At 34.3% G+C, this 15,719-nt stretch overlaps 1 protein-coding gene across 2 annotated transcripts; it reads left to right on the top strand.

The window, feature by feature from the left end:
* The first annotated feature begins 9,813 nt into the window (after window positions 1–9,813).
* On the top strand, window positions 9,814–15,193 carry LOC144714623 (PPR containing-like protein). 2 transcript variants are annotated; one of them, XM_078589408.1, is made up of 9 exons: window positions 9,814–10,017; window positions 10,259–10,342; window positions 10,951–10,978; window positions 11,064–11,207; window positions 11,987–12,085; window positions 12,626–12,769; window positions 13,037–13,249; window positions 13,913–14,095; window positions 15,013–15,193. In XM_078589408.1, exons 2-9 carry the CDS (start codon window positions 10,296–10,298, stop codon window positions 15,070–15,072), a joined length of 918 nt encoding a protein of 305 aa, XP_078445534.1. In that variant the 5' UTR covers window positions 9,814–10,017; window positions 10,259–10,295; the 3' UTR covers window positions 15,073–15,193. The 2 variants fall into 2 exon arrangements, with proteins under 2 accessions (XP_078445534.1, XP_078445533.1); XM_078589407.1 differs by having other exon boundaries at window positions 9,814–10,039.
* Window positions 15,194–15,719: the final 526 nt, after the last annotated feature.

The raw sequence follows: 15,719 nt of genomic DNA, 5'->3' as shown, positions 1-15,719 counted from the left end.
TAAAAATACCACTTTTCATAATGTGTTGAAAAACATTTATGACGACGGACTAGACGGTTGTGCCAAATTGTCGCAGATGTTCTTTTTCCAAGCAGAGTAGTAGGGTTGGAAGATGGAAGCTCCATTTATGTAACACATGTTGAAGAAATCCTGTGAGGATCACCTTCCATGTTGCTGTACTTCAAAAAAAACTGTGGACGAAGGACAAACTGCACATATTCGCATTGATTAGTTAATGAACTGATAAAAAAATGATAATTTTTGTAGCGTGCAATATATCTTTTAAGTTAAAAGATATACAGAAGTTTATAGAGAACATGGAACTTGAAATATCATTCCAAACATTTAGCATTACATAAATGAATTTTCTCAATGCCATTATAGTTTACAAAATGTTCAATTTGGACTCCGTTTTCATTACTCTATGTGTGGGCCTGTTGTATAGGTAACAAGCTAAATGAAATGTATGATTAATAGAGGAAATAATATTGAACATATAGCTAGATTGATGTTTGATGAATAATTAATTTCACAATTATTCATGCGTTTATGAATAATTAATTGATGTTTGATGTATAATTAATTGAACATATACCTAGTTTAGAAATGATACTTTATATTTACAATAGTTATCTTATCAAAATTTGAATCATAATGGCACGATGGTAAATATGTCATTTTGGTGTGTCTAAGTGAGTGCAATTTTGAAATGTTATCATTAGATTTAAGGGCATAAATCCTCTTCAAAAATCATCCCAATAATATTTCATTACCTATGAATATTTTCTGGCCCATGTAAACAGAAATTTACATGAATATAATGGAATGATTATCAATGGGCTAGAACAATTCATGGAGCTAACTCATTGGACAAACAGGTTTAAAGGATTCAATTTTAGTTTTTCTCTATCCAAGGAAAAATCCAATAAGGATGGGACGTGACCTGGCTCATATGTTGAGCCTCAACTGCCTGCTCTGAGGGGGAAACAAATTTCAGAAGAACAAGCCCTCAAAGAATGAGAAAAGAGGCCAAATGACAAGGAAAAATAATAGAAAATAATTAATGTTTATTTTAGTAACTATCCCCCATGAATGACACTCTATGTCCTCTCTTTTTTCCTAATTCAGGTCGTAGTCCAACAGAACCTGGCCAGAATGACGACTCTCTATGTTCCAAGTTATTCAAAGTGGTTGATGCAAGTGTTTTGAAGTTTTTGGTATTTGTTCATCTACTGCGTGCAGTGAAAAATATCTGACCCTAGAAAATTATAAGAATACAAGTTGGGGGAGAATAATTCAGACCTCAAATCACAAACATCAATACGTTAGGAAGTAAATATGATCATTTTCCATTTATTTCATGAACAGTTCTATCCATTTATATCAGTTTTTGCCAATATTCTTTCACTTTCTCTCTTTATCTGCCTATTTAAATCATTTTTCTCTCTCTATTCACATATTTCTATCACTTTATCTTGCTAGATCGTTATGCTAATTTCTCTGTCTAAATTTTCCTCTCTCTATATCTTAGCTTATGTCTCTAAAATTTCACAAAAATTATCCACATTTTCCTTTTTTAATTAATTTATATATATTTACCACACTTTCCTTAAGTTTCTCTCTTTATCCACCAAAAGCTAAAACTTTCTCTCTAGATCATGTCCATTTGTCTATCTAAATTACACACTTCATTTTTATTTTCTCTCTCTAAACATTTTAAAAAATACATCATCTATCCCTCCAAATTAGGGTTTCACTATCAGGCATTGCCCCTCATGCCTGTGTGGCTGCATTCAGTCTTTAAGCTGTGGGCAAAGGTTTTCACCTAGCAATCCATGCAGGGATCCATCTTCCAGAATTAGTCAAATATTAGCTAAGTATGAAATTTTCCCGCTTCCCGTTGAACCATTTTAAGAAAACTAGGCCCGCCTACACAACAACCCCCCTCAACACCACCAACCCCTCATGTGCATTCCTCCAGATGTGTTGTTGCTGACTGCCAAAAGAAATATTTAGTATATTACATGTTTACAAATCAAATAAAAATAGGGAAAATAATAGAAATATAATTAATTATCTTTATAATTTTTCTAGATCAAAATATATTCCATATATTTCTAGAAAAATATTTAACTCTATAAATTATATTTCACATTCCTAAACCTGCTTTCACCATTTTTGGGAATAGGTATTTCTGAAATTGAATTATACTTCCATATGACTTCACACGTAACTTTCCTTCCGTTCATCATAGATTAATTGCATGTAAAATCATGAAAATATTCTGATGAATTCTAAAGTGAAACAAAAACTTAAAACACCCCAAATTTGGAATTATTAATACGCATATTGGTTATGGCCAATACATTCTGAATTGGAGCCATGGCAGTGACTGATTGTTGTTGGGTAGTAGAGAAAATTTATGTAGGAGGATCCGTGGGAGTGGGATTTCTCTTTGGCATTTGTCCATGATACAATAAGAATAAAAGAAATCTATAAGATAAGGTGGATAAGAGAAAAGAGGGATGGAGAATAAGGATACAAGAAATAAGGAAATTCGATAGTATTAGAATCTGCAAAGATTCATGAAAATTGTATATTTTATGTTTGACTTTATTTTGCTTCTTTTATAAAGTCATTAGAATGATATTGAGACTAATTTCATATTTGGTTTGTTCAATTATTGAGATTTCCTTCTATAATGGTTTCATTAAATTATATCTTGGTATGGCTCTTTATTTTGTAATTTTTTTAATTTTAAATGGTACTGGTTGATGTTAAACATGATTTATAAAGCTATAATGAATGTGATTGGTTTTAATGAATTTTGACCTATCTAAGTTAGGTTGAGTGTTATGGGTTGTTATCAAGTGTGGGATCCTAGTTATACTGAATGTGATTTGTTACCTAATTTAAATTGAAGACATTTTTTTTGGTCTCTTGTCAATTCTAGCTCTCCTATAAAATCCACCTTATCGACCTGGTCCCTCAAAGCAGATGAAAGCCAATTCAGATGCCACCTCATGGGAAATTACTTGAACTGTGGTGGTGACTTCATTTATAGTAATATTGCACACCCTAATGATGATCCATCACCTACTCACCAAAATTAATGAGGCATTAACCAAGGCACACTAATTATGCATCAACACCCTTTACTAATCCTTCATTGTCACATATATTCTACAAAAATCATAATATTACCTGTCTTTTGATATTTCAGAACTCAACTCATGCATTGGCTATAACTAATGATGCAAAGCTCTAAACACAAGGGGTTATTCTATACTGTATGGTCCCCCCAGAAGATATCTCTAAAGAAGATGATAAAAGGGAAGCTAAGGCTTGCAGCTCCAATGATACCCTCATGAATAAATATTGATCAAACAGGTGGAAAAATATAAGATAATCACACAACAAAATGTCTCGAACAATCTCATTGTTCCTTAAAAAATGCAACGTTTAACATATTCTAGAATATAAGTGTCTGAGGAAAATTTGCACTTGAACATGTAAATTATTCTTACACAACATGTAAATTTGTACTGAAACATATAGTACATCCAATCAGACAATTTATCCACCTTGACCATTGATGAAGCCAAATATTGTATCATTCCAATAAAAACATATTAATAAATATTTTAAACTCACTCAAATTGTATAGTCATGAGTGATTTCATGTCCTTGAGGATATTCCACTTGTTTCACTACTACAAGCGCATGGATTAGCATCTATCCCACACCGAGATTCTTGCTAGTCTAAGAAGACTGATGAGTGAATGTTTATTAACTAAGCAAACTTTGCATATTCCAGAAATCCTTATGAGTTATTGGAGTATCCACATCTTATCTGTATCCCCATCAAGAACAGTCAAATAAATTACAGCCTTCTCATCTTGAAAAACTTCCTTGGGTTCTTATAGGCTTAATCGTGAAATGAAATCATTCATGAATCTTATATTCTCGCTCAGCATTTTTATAGTGATTCCACTTTTGTATTTTTATGATATTGGATAACCAAGTAGTCTTTAAAGTTTCATCTTCACACATGCCATGACTTAAAGAAAGAAAGAGATGGGAAAATGGCCAGGTTTGAGCCGACCTGGCCCGAAGCCCATGTCATAACAACACTATTTTAAATAGGTAGGAAAAAACTCTGTTGTTTGATATTCATGATTTGATTCAGGTGGCTTAATGGATGATTTAAATAAATTATCTTCATTTCTTCCTCTTTCAGACCCCTGATTGGTCTTGGAGTCATGGACGGGGATTAACTCTTTAGAGTAAAATTTCCCCAACTTGAACGATCATCCCAAACCCCCCCCTGAAACAAACGACAGTTCAGTTTTCATGTGGCCTGGTCAATGGGATGGCTGAACTGTCCAACTATGACCCCAGAATGCCTTATTGCCCATCAAATGGATGATTTCAGATCATCTTTGTATATCTCTATTGATGGAGTTATTTAAATTTTAATATAATTCATGTGTGATGCTTATAATGAAGTCTAAGGATATATGTAATGATTAGTAAATTATGATGAGGTCATAGTGTGGTGATCATTTATATTTAAATATGTAATCAAGTTATTCCAATACACGGTGTATTTTATAATGACATGAATGCATTACCTAGTCCACTCATAAGATATGGACCATCACATTGCCATTAGTGTGGAGACAATAAAAGGATCAGATAGTGAGTACCTTTATTTGGGAAAGAGTTCATTGAATTTATCTGTATGAATCTGCAAATGGTATTATACGTATACGTCAATAAGGTTGATTAATATTATGCTTGTGTAAATGATCCTTAGACTAGACACACCAAAGATACCTTCTGGACGGACAGTTATGTTTTGGCTATAATCTACGAGTTCTCGATAATGAAATTCCAAACATCCAGCATGGAGGGATCAACAAGTCCATTAAGATGTTATTGTGATCAAGATGGGATTATCTTCCCTTAATATAAGGGGAGATAACTCAAGGAAGATGATTCAATCAAATTCTTGGCAAAGGTAGTGAAAATATTATAAGAATCCAACGATGACTTTCTAATGCATCAGTACTAACTAGGGTGACCGTTTAGGATTTGAAAGATGATCATACCCTAAGTCATCCTAGATGTATCATTAGATGTGTGAATATACATAGACAGTAACTCATTACTAAAAAGTTCCATGAAAGATTCCATAAACTCTGTTTTAATTTTATGATCATGAGGTGTAGGTTGGCCTCCCATTAGCAGGGAGCTTGACCTATTGATCGGGTTTGATCCATGATTATTAACATATAAGTTACATATAATTAATTTATCAGGTTACGCAGTAAAAATAAATTGTGCTATTGGACATATTAATTAAACTGGAACATTAACCTTCTGGTCACGCAAAAAATATTGAATAGACATTATTATATATATTTAAAGTATAGTAGTTTTTTATTGATGGATCAAGTATAAATAGGCTAAATCCTGAAATGAAATCACCCATGAAAAATGTCATTGGGTTCTCATCCTTCTTCTCCTTTCTTTCATTAGACGCCCTCCCTTCCTAGTGTTGGAATTCATTATCTATGTTGTCTTGACCCAAACTTTATTGAGCAGCAGAAGACTGAAATAAAAAAATGGATCTTAAAAAATATATATTACATGATGTTGGGCAGATCAAGTATGTAATTTATTGGTCCCATTGAAGGTATTTAAGTCTTTCAAATTTCCAACCTCAAGATGAACCTACACAAGCTTTAGAGTGTTGGATCTCCCCATTGTTCATCAAAATGTGCTGCCGGAAATCATATGTCATTGTCATCTAAAATCATTGGAAGTAGAAATTGGGAAGTGCAAGAGAACATAGAGTAAGGCACTTAATAATAACTTGCATACATATCAAATAAGGGGTCCCCCGTCTATTTGTGCTCTCCAAGACAACTTCATATAAGTCCCTGAATATATAATATAACTACCAATGTCCAAAAATCTTATATGTGTGACCCTCTAGGCTCATGTGTTAGTCTAGTATATATTGTTAATGACTGAATAACCTTCATTTTCCAACTTTATTAATTATCTAAATCTAAAAATAGGTTCATTAATCAATGATCAATTTAACATAATTAATAGGTTGAGTTTCCTATCCAAGGGGTGCCAATCTTCACCTAGTGATATAAAAGATACAAAAGACAAGGACATCCTTACCTAACCGATTGTTGAGCTTGTGGAGTAGAAGTCAAAGAGACTCAATGTGCTAAGGATGTGGTAGATATGTGATAAGTCAAAATTTAGGTGGTTAACATAATCGATGTGTAATTAAGAGATTTATGCAATAAAATTTATAATTAACCCTAATTCACTTGTACACTGATGTATATTGGTGCGTAAGGGGTCGAACCACAGAGAAGGCTTTGTGATGGAGATTGATTTTTACCCAAATTAATAGTTGAGAAAGTGGAATAGGTGTAAATAATGTGAAAGAAAAGATAATTAATCTTAGATTATCATTCACTTTAAATGATATATATATATATGTATGTATAAATCCTTAATTCTTACTCATAAGAATTATGAATTTTATACAGAGATTAGGATGGTATTTAAATTGTGGTATCAGGATAGGATAAGAGGAATGAATGGATGTGATGAAGAATATCCTAATTAGGGGTTTTCTTATGAAATCCCTGATTAGGATTGGGTGTTATAAGCTATTAATCCCTACTCATAGGGTTTAATAACTTGTAATAGAGATTAGGAATATAGGAGAATGTGGAATGGATGGATGAAATGAAATAAATTAGAATGAAATCCTAATCAAATGTTTAGGGCTTACCTCCTTCTTTGGTGATGCTCCCAAGCACTAATCTCCCTTCATGAGCACGTATATTGCGCCTGGTGCCTTGGCGTGTTGTAGTAAACATGAAGATAGATCAAGAGAGGGAGGGAATTCACTTCAGAAACAAGAAAACACCTAAATTGGCACTCCAAAACCCTTGTTTCACAAGATCTCCTAAATGGAGAAAGACATAAAGTACAAGCTGTTTTCGGATTTCTGTACCTCTATTTATAGGGGCCACCAGTCCATTGGAAGAGTGGGATGAGAGGAAACCATAAAAAAATAAGCCCCAAACTCCTCCCGAATGAGAAGTTATGGCCCTTTGAAACTGCCTTGATTTCCTATTTTTTAGGCATTTTTTTAATCTGTTTGAATTTGTTTTTAATTTTTGATTAATTGGACAGATCCTCAGTCGTCGGATCGTCTGATCATCAAGAATGGGTTGATTTCTGGATGACGGATCCTCTTCTGCAAGGGCGGATTCTTCTCAGGCAGTCTGATCTGCCCTTCTTAGAGAGGGTAGGCCGTGGACCGTCCGATTGGTGTACCCCCCTAATCTGCCAAAAAAAATACATACCGAGGAGGTAAGCTTACCTCTGCAATTTTGATCCAATGGCTCGGATGCTGCCACGTTGCACGTTTCTGCAAGTAGAGTTAGTCCCATATTGAAAAATTCTATGAAACTTTCCACTATAAAATAACAGGCTTCTGTAATCTTGTGAATTGCACACACGCGCGCCTCTTGATCCGCTAACATGTTCACATAGTTGCCATGTCAGTGCCACCCGTGCTCCTTTTGTACCTACATGGTGTGCCACATAGTCTCCGCCTGCTGCGTCAGCCAGGTTGTTAATGGACCCCTTTTGCAATTACGGGCTTATAGAAAAACTTCGAAATATTCAATAGGTTCTATAGAAATTCAAAATTAAATATCTTCTGATCTACAACTCCATTTTACATGAAATTTTCACCGAAATTAATTCTTTTACAATATTTTTTTGTTGAAATCACAAATTCAGGCTTATAGAAAAAACTTAGAAATATTCAATAGATTCCATAGAAATTCAAAATTAAATATCTTCTGATCTACAACTCTGTTTTACACGAAATTTTCACCAAAATTAATTCTTTTTAAATATTTTTTTGTTCAAATCATAAATATCTCAAAATATCATCATTTTAATGTACAAAATGGTTATTTAGTGAATTTGTCTATTTTGATTAAAAATTACTAAGAATTCATCATAACATGCATAAATTGACTACATTATGTTCTAAAATGCATGGAATAAGCATGAATTATCATGCTTATTTGCATGTTATCAATATGTCTTCAGGCTTAACACTTATGAAGCTCATGATAACTTGTTGGCGGAACACATGAGGTGATTTGATATTTATTTTCAGTTTTTTTAAAATTCCAGATGCATGAATCATCTTCATATTTTTTACCACGACCAACGTAACCCAACACCTATGGCTTGTTTTGAAAGTGCAATGACATGAAATAATATTTAATGGTGTATTCATTTTATGTAAATACCTAGAATTGTCCTTCAAACAGCCTAAGAATTTTGAAACTACAATTTCACAATAATTACCGAAAAGGGCCTTAGGTATTCATTTTCCTAAAAAAATTCATCCATTGTTGTTTAGAGATTAACAAGATGATGATTATGTGATTGGATGAACTTTCCATTATATCTTTCACATAAGCGAAAACTTTAAACCTGCATGAAATATCACCTTTAATAATCCAATGAAAAAAATTAAGTGGACTTTGAATTATGAATCAATTTTTTTAATTAATTCATCTATTCATTCAACATATTTTATAATAATTCTTGGTTAGATAATTTATCAATAAAATATTATACATTGTATACTAATATGTATAAAAGATTAAACATAGAACACTTTAAATGATTCTTGAATTGATGTATATGTAATATATGGCAATAATGATCATATTTATAGTTTTAGACCTGTATTTTTTTATTTCCTGGCTTCATTTGGCTCATTAAAAAATTTAAATCATCCCTAATTTTTTATGAAATTGAACTATCTTTAAAAATTAGTTAGCGACATAGTTTTTGAAGAATTATTGTGATTTTTATATATTTGAAAACATTTTTATGCAAATAGAATATTCTATTCACAACACATATATTTCAATGAAACACTGGAAATTTAGAAAGGCACATAAGTAGGATTACTTGAAAAACCATACTTGGTAACTCTACCTGACACACCAGCCTAGACTACACAGCCTTCCACATACCATGGCATGCCTTATTGAACATGTCAGATTGATTGGTATGCATATATATGTGTGTGTGTGTCAGAGTAATTGGTATGCATGTAAATATTTACCCAACCGGACATAATAAAAAACTCAGATCAGATTAATTGTGGGTTGAGTTTACTTGTTTTGCGAACCAACCACTAGAACAACAAAGGTTGACCTGACCACTGATGATCAACCAACTAAAATTCCCAATCATAAATTTGGTTGGCTTCTGTCATTTTTTTGTGCCATTGATTAACATGCATGACCAAACTGAAACAATGCATGATCAACATGCATGGCCAAATTCGGTTGATTTTTGGTTTAGTAACAAACTGAAACCATAGCTTTTTTTGAAACTGATAAGTTTCAAATCAAGACTGAACCAAGGCTTAAGTTATCTTAAAGTTTTGATTGAAAAAACTATCCACTAATTCAGATACCATATGCAAGCACTTAAAGTAACATATGAAATACTCTGCATTTTAAATAAATAGGCAAATAGGTGAAATGCAAAAAAAAAAAGAATAAAAAAATCTTGTGTTACTGGGCCAAACCAAGTCTGTCAACCCATCTAGACCCGACAGCCCGGCACTATCGGGTCGACTGGACCCGACCCGAAAGTCAAACCCTACTTTGAAGAAATGGTCGATCAAAAGAGGTCAGAAATCTATATAAAATAAAAGAAGGAACTTTTTGTAATCCATGGAGGGCAGACTAGCAGGCCAGTTCTCCCGCCATAGTTCTCCTTCGTCTACTTTGGTGAAATTGATCGTCTCCTCTCGCTTTTGATCCTTTATCCCCTCGTGGGTTTTCCTTGAATCTCTATTTTCCTCGATCCGGCTGCAAAAAACGGCAACACCCGTTCATTTTAGAGCATTTCTCTGCTTTATTTTTGGTGGGTTTGCCCATTTTGAGTGGTATCTCTCTCTACTATTTTGAGTCTATCTCTGGGTTCGAAAATTTTTTTCATCTTTGCTTTCATTTTTCTCAAATTACGAGAAAAGACTGTGATTTAATTTATTTTTTTTATATAGTTTGTAGGCGATGGTGACGTTGTTTTCTTTGTTGTGATCGGTTTTACAATTTTGGGTTATTGTTTTATGGTTGACGGCTGTTGTTTGTATCTTCTTATCAAGACGAAGGTGAAGATATAAGGGTTCAGGTGTCTCGAGTATGCAGCGTTTTGCTGTTTCTTTGAGCCGATCGGCCAGGCTTCTCCGGTAATTGTTAACACGCCAATTTGAAGTACCTGTTGTCGTCCTTTAAAATTTCCCAGGTCATGTAAGCTGTGTTTTCTTTCTCAGAACCTGCAATGATCAGGTTTTGACGATCATGGAGTACCTCAATAAGGATTTTTAAAAAGATGAAGTATTCCAATTGTCGTTTTAGACTAGCCATTGAGATAACATGCTGGTTTTAAGTTTCTGATTTATGCGAAAATTTTATAAATGAGTGAGAATTTTTGTAGTCTTCTTGCATCATGAAGTACTTCAATAAAGATTCAAAAAGACATGAAGTACCCCAGTTGTCGTTTTAAACTAGCTATTGAGTTAAAATCATCAATTGAAGTTTCTTCTGATTTATGCAAAAAAATTATAAGATCCTCACTCATTAAAGTGATAATGCTCGAACCCTTGAGATCAGGTTTTCAATTTTTCGTTCAGAAATATAGAAAAACTTAAATACGAAAATTGGAATATGAGCCTTATGTTCGAAGCAATTTCATCTTAATACTGAAGGGAAATCATTCTTGTAAAGAGAATCTCTCAACCTCATCTGATTTGTGTGTCTTATTCTTTATTTGATCCTTAACTTACTTTTTGTGTAGGGACTCTAAGTATACTGCTAAAGTACAGGTTTGTATGTCTATTTGAGCCTTTTTTCTTTGTTCATTATGTCTAATTTTGTCCAATGGGCTCAAATACTCTCCTTGGGCTGTAGGCGTGCTGGTTGGATGACAGAAATTATTCGTTTTCTTTCTCTGAGGGCTCGCCGGCACTCCCATGCAACAATAAATCCTCGATAGAAGGTTTCCAGAACGATTCAAAGTCAAGAAGATTCACTCGAGTGGAAGAATCACCAGAGGTTTGATGACACATATGTATCCTAGTTTTTTCTTGAGAAAAAATACTCTCTTTTTGTTTCAAGTTCGTAGCTTCACATTAGGGGGTCAGCAATTGGATTGAGTTCTGAGCAAAGCTTTTGATTGATCAGACGACCAGATTCTGACCTAATGGATATGATGCTGACCTAATGGATATGATTCAATGGATCAAACATTCGGAGCACCATCAATCCATCAATCAGATCCGAATAAGTGGAGCAGATTCCTGCTGTGAGGGAGATAGATAGAGAGAGGAAGAGCGCATTTCTGTTATGTTGTTCGTTTTAACTGTTTCCATGATTGACCGATTATTGATCGATTGTTTTCTGATATATCTTTTTGACCGGTCATATACTGTAAGATCGGTATCTAAATGCCCAGTCGATCTATTCACTCTCATCAGAATTATCAATTGCCAACCCATACTTCATACTAGAAATCCCGTATTGGTATCACTTTAACTTTATATTTTAACTTTAACATGAAAAAAGGTAAGACATTAACTATCCAAAACATGAACTTATGTTCTATCAATGCAGATGATGATTCGCTTACAATGTCAAAAGGTTAAAACTAAACTTAGTTTTTATATTAAAGGAACAGGGGGGTACAAAAGTTAAAATCAGATGCATTACATGAGAAAGAATGTCTTACCTTTTTTCATGTTATAACTACAAAAGAAAGTCTTATTTTTCTCCCGTACGCTTCTTGTCTCCGCCAATTTAAAGCTTGCACTGAGAAAAAAATTAAATCTTTTTAGGTTCTGGATCAATCATCAAGGAGAACGATGTTGCCACGGAAGAAAGCTATTGGAGAAAATATCTCTTCAAGAGAAAAGAGCGCATTTCTTCTGAATCAGGTTGGGAATCCGTTTGTGCTCTTTAGCTCCGCTACTTTGAAAGGAATCAACGAACTCTTGTGATGAGTGCGAGCAGGAGCTCTTATGAATAACTCTGATAATCTGAACACACCCTATTTCAATAACCACAAGAGGGTTTATCATTGTAGTTGGTGGAAACAACTTCCCAACATCGCAAGCTTTTCTAGTTCCTCATCAAAATAAAGCTTGAATTTGTGGTTAAATACTCCTATAATGCCAGATTGTTTCACCTAAATCCAGCGTTGAGCAATTTTCTAAAGAAACTTCTCTACCCTTTTCCCTTCTTAAAAAATCCTGGGATGAAGGTGCAATACCTCAAGAACGAAAATTCAATTTCTTACACAAAAACTAGGTGAATTATGAGAACCCTAAAATTTTCAAGACTGTACCTCAGCCCAATTGATTTGATAATCGAGTCCTATATTAAGAATCGTACTTGGTTACCTTCGTTGGCTTTGTAATATGGTATGATCTGCATAAAATTAGGATTTTTATAATAACAGTTTTACCCTTCTGCAGCTTAATGACGTTGGCGACTCTAGAGAGGCTGTTTATGGCGCCCTTGATGCCTGGGTCGCTTGGGAGAAAAGTTTCCCTCTCGTTTCTCTAAAGAGGATGCTGATCACGCTGGAAAAGCAAGAACAATGGCACAGAGTTGTTCAGGTAAGCTTCCATAAATTGTCAGACTACATGGTGAGAGAATGGTCAATTAGTTTTTAGTAGGGCATTTTTGTAAAAGCGAAATCACATATCTGCCTATTTAACTCCGACTGAATTGAATGAAATTCTGAGAAATTCTGAGCCCCTATCTTCTTTCCTATTCCTTTCCGATCTCTAAATACACGACATAAACTTTTTGCTCAAATTGGTATTTTAATATCTGTCTCTTTCTCTCTCTCTAAATATGTTCCTTTTTATTTTCTTTCTTAGATCATTAAATGGATGCTGAGTAAAGGGCAGGGGAGAACAAGAGGAACGTACGAGCAGCTGATCCGGGCCTTGGAGAAGGATCACAGAGCTGAAGAAGCCCACCTAATCTGGGTTAAGAAGCTTGGCAGCGATCTTCACTCTGTTCCATGGAGCGTTTGTGGTCTCATGATGTCTATTTACTGCCGAAATAACATGTCGCAGAGGCTCATTAAGGTGGTTTAAAATTTTCCATATATCTTAGTTATCCTTGGTGTACATTTCTATACATCTGATAGTTATGGGACATTTCCTCGAACATGCATTCAAATTATACCTCAATTCACTCGCAGTTTTTCTTGGATTTGAGGACAACTAGTCTTCTGATCGGCCAAATAGTAGCTTAATTACATCTGTTCGCATTTTTATTTATTTGACAATTTAGAGTGGAATATTCAGCTTCACAGGATTGGGAGCGGATAGTATTCATTTTCTTTACCATAAATAATATTTTGAAAAATACATCTTGTAATTGCCAGATGTCCCTATGGGTCGTTGTCAATGATGACGATGATGAATCTTCATCATCATCCAGTTTCCTAAATTATCACCATTATCATCCTCCTATTGATGATTAATTTTTTCATATTCGTCATTATCTGGTTCCCAAGATCAGTCATTAACGTCCATTTGTTTCTAAAGTAAGATAGAACATGTAATCATGCCATCATTGTCATCACCGTAATCCAGTTCCAAGAGCCATCATCATCGACATTGTACAGCCAAGCCCATGGATGACGATGGCGATGACGATGATATCTTTATGAAACCATGTTTTTGGGCAAATAATGTCATTATCTGTTATCTGAAGCTATAATGTCATTATCTCCAATATTTCAGCTATTTCGATCCCTGGAATCTTTTGATCGCAAGCCACCGACTACCTCCATCATCCGAAAGGTGGCAGATGCATACGAAAATTTGGGATTGTCAGAGGAAAAGAACAAAGTTCTTGAAAAATATGGCGATTTATTTGCTGAAAATGGTGCGCCTAAGAAGTCTCGACGGCCCTTAAAGAAACGGGTATGATTTCCTTAACCCTGCTCCTTTGATCCTTACTCCTGTGTGTTTGACCAAGGGTTTACTTGACTACCCTGTTTGACCGTTGACTTTCATTTTTTTCTCCTTTCCGTGTGAAATGCCCCTAAAGATACTCCACTCAACGATTGCCCTTGTGTTCCGAACTCCATATGGGGAAGGAGTGTTGTTGTTTGCGAAGTCTCAATCATTTACATGGACCCACTTCTCATTCCATTTGTGGGAATTTGATGATTTATAAACCGTCCCTAATGAACGTCCAAACCATTGACTGTTCTACCCATGTCCATATTTTTCTATACTTGCCTTGACCGCTGACTTAGGTCATCCATTTGTTGATTTTTGGTCTTTCAATTTTTTAATCTTCACGGCTGTGTTCATCTGAGGGCTAGATCAGTCTATGAGCATGACCGTCGGACTGATTGTACCCAGCACCGTGTTTCTTGCCTACTGAAAAAAAGGACTTAGTCAACTTTTGATATCTTTGACCATTGACCATATACTTTTGTTCCTCTAATGTCCTAAGCTCTGAACACCCGAGGGCTAAGTTTTTTAATTATTTGTCTCTTATTTAAGTTTTTAAAGTTTCTCTTATTTTGATTGCTCAGTCCCATGTTCAATTTTTTTTACTCGACCTTTGACTTCTATTGGCTGACTTCTTTCATCTGTGTATGTTGACTTTTTATCTTTCTTCGATGAGCTAAGCTGGTTGACTTTATTTCAGTGGATGTTGTCTTTTGGCTATAGATTATTGAATTTAGATTAGTCTATCTAGTATTTCTGGATAAAAATGTCCATGAGCCTTATTTTGATAATAGTTATCGTTTTTCTTTATTTAACTAATATCACCAAAACATACTGGTCAGTGTGTTCTTATGACTTTGGCTCATATCTTATGGCAGGAGCAAAGCGGGCCCACAAGTGAGAAGGACACCTCAGGGTCAACGGTCAACAATGCGTGACATCATCATCCAGCATATTTTCTGCCTACTGAATATATATCATTGAATGTACCATTTCAAAGAAATCAGTAGAAATCTTTTAAAATGTCAATCTTAACTTAGGTCTAACTTTTACCATTAACGATTTGTTAATATTCCAAATAAAATGGAACCGTATATCTATGATTATAATTGGGGATAACTCCAAGAAAATGGATTTGAAATGAAACCGTTCTTGTCAATCAAAGTAACCCACCTTGGTTTTTTCTCCATTTACTATATGTCAAATTAAATAGAAAACAACCTGCAAAGGATTTTGTTTAAGAATTGAGGCTAAGGCTATTTCAACATGTTTTCTTCTCCAATTTCACTAATATGTGATAATTTCAAAGAAATTGTACACATTTTCCACCTATCCATTTAGTCTTTCAAATACTCTCATTTTCACAAAGTAAATCAAATGACTATTCAACATATATTTCTTACTATGATTTCCTGCTAAAGGTTGATTCCACAGTCCAATGGTAGTATAAATAGGGGATATGGTTATACAATGATATCAGTGTCTTATATGGAATGTCCCAATATCTGGTCCTAAAAAATGAAATTCTGCCGATGTTGGATCCAATATTGACATCTGATAATGTTTTTTGATGGGCAATGGATAA

The sequence above is a fragment of the Wolffia australiana genome, chromosome 17, assembly GCF_029677425.1.
Source record: "Wolffia australiana isolate 7733 chromosome 17, ASM2967742v1".
In the NCBI taxonomy this organism is placed as follows: Eukaryota; Viridiplantae; Streptophyta; class Magnoliopsida; order Alismatales; family Araceae; genus Wolffia; species Wolffia australiana.
The sequence above is the reverse complement of the archived record's forward strand: the minus strand, read 5'-3'. Positions and strand labels throughout refer to the sequence as shown.

What these genes read in the sequence shown, in the direction of transcription:
- LOC144714623 (XM_078589408.1), top strand. Translation starts at nt 10,296, where the DNA reads ATGCAGCGTTTTGCTGTTTCTTTGAGCCGATCGGCCAGGCTTCTCCG. An exon ending in CGATCGGCCAGGCTTCTCCG is followed by an intron (nt 10,343 to 10,950) that starts GTAATTGTTAAC and finishes CTTTTTGTGTAG; the next exon opens with GGACTCTAAGTATACTGCTA. An exon ending in TGTCGCAGAGGCTCATTAAG is followed by an intron (nt 13,250 to 13,912) that starts GTGGTTTAAAAT and finishes CCAATATTTCAG; the next exon opens with CTATTTCGATCCCTGGAATC.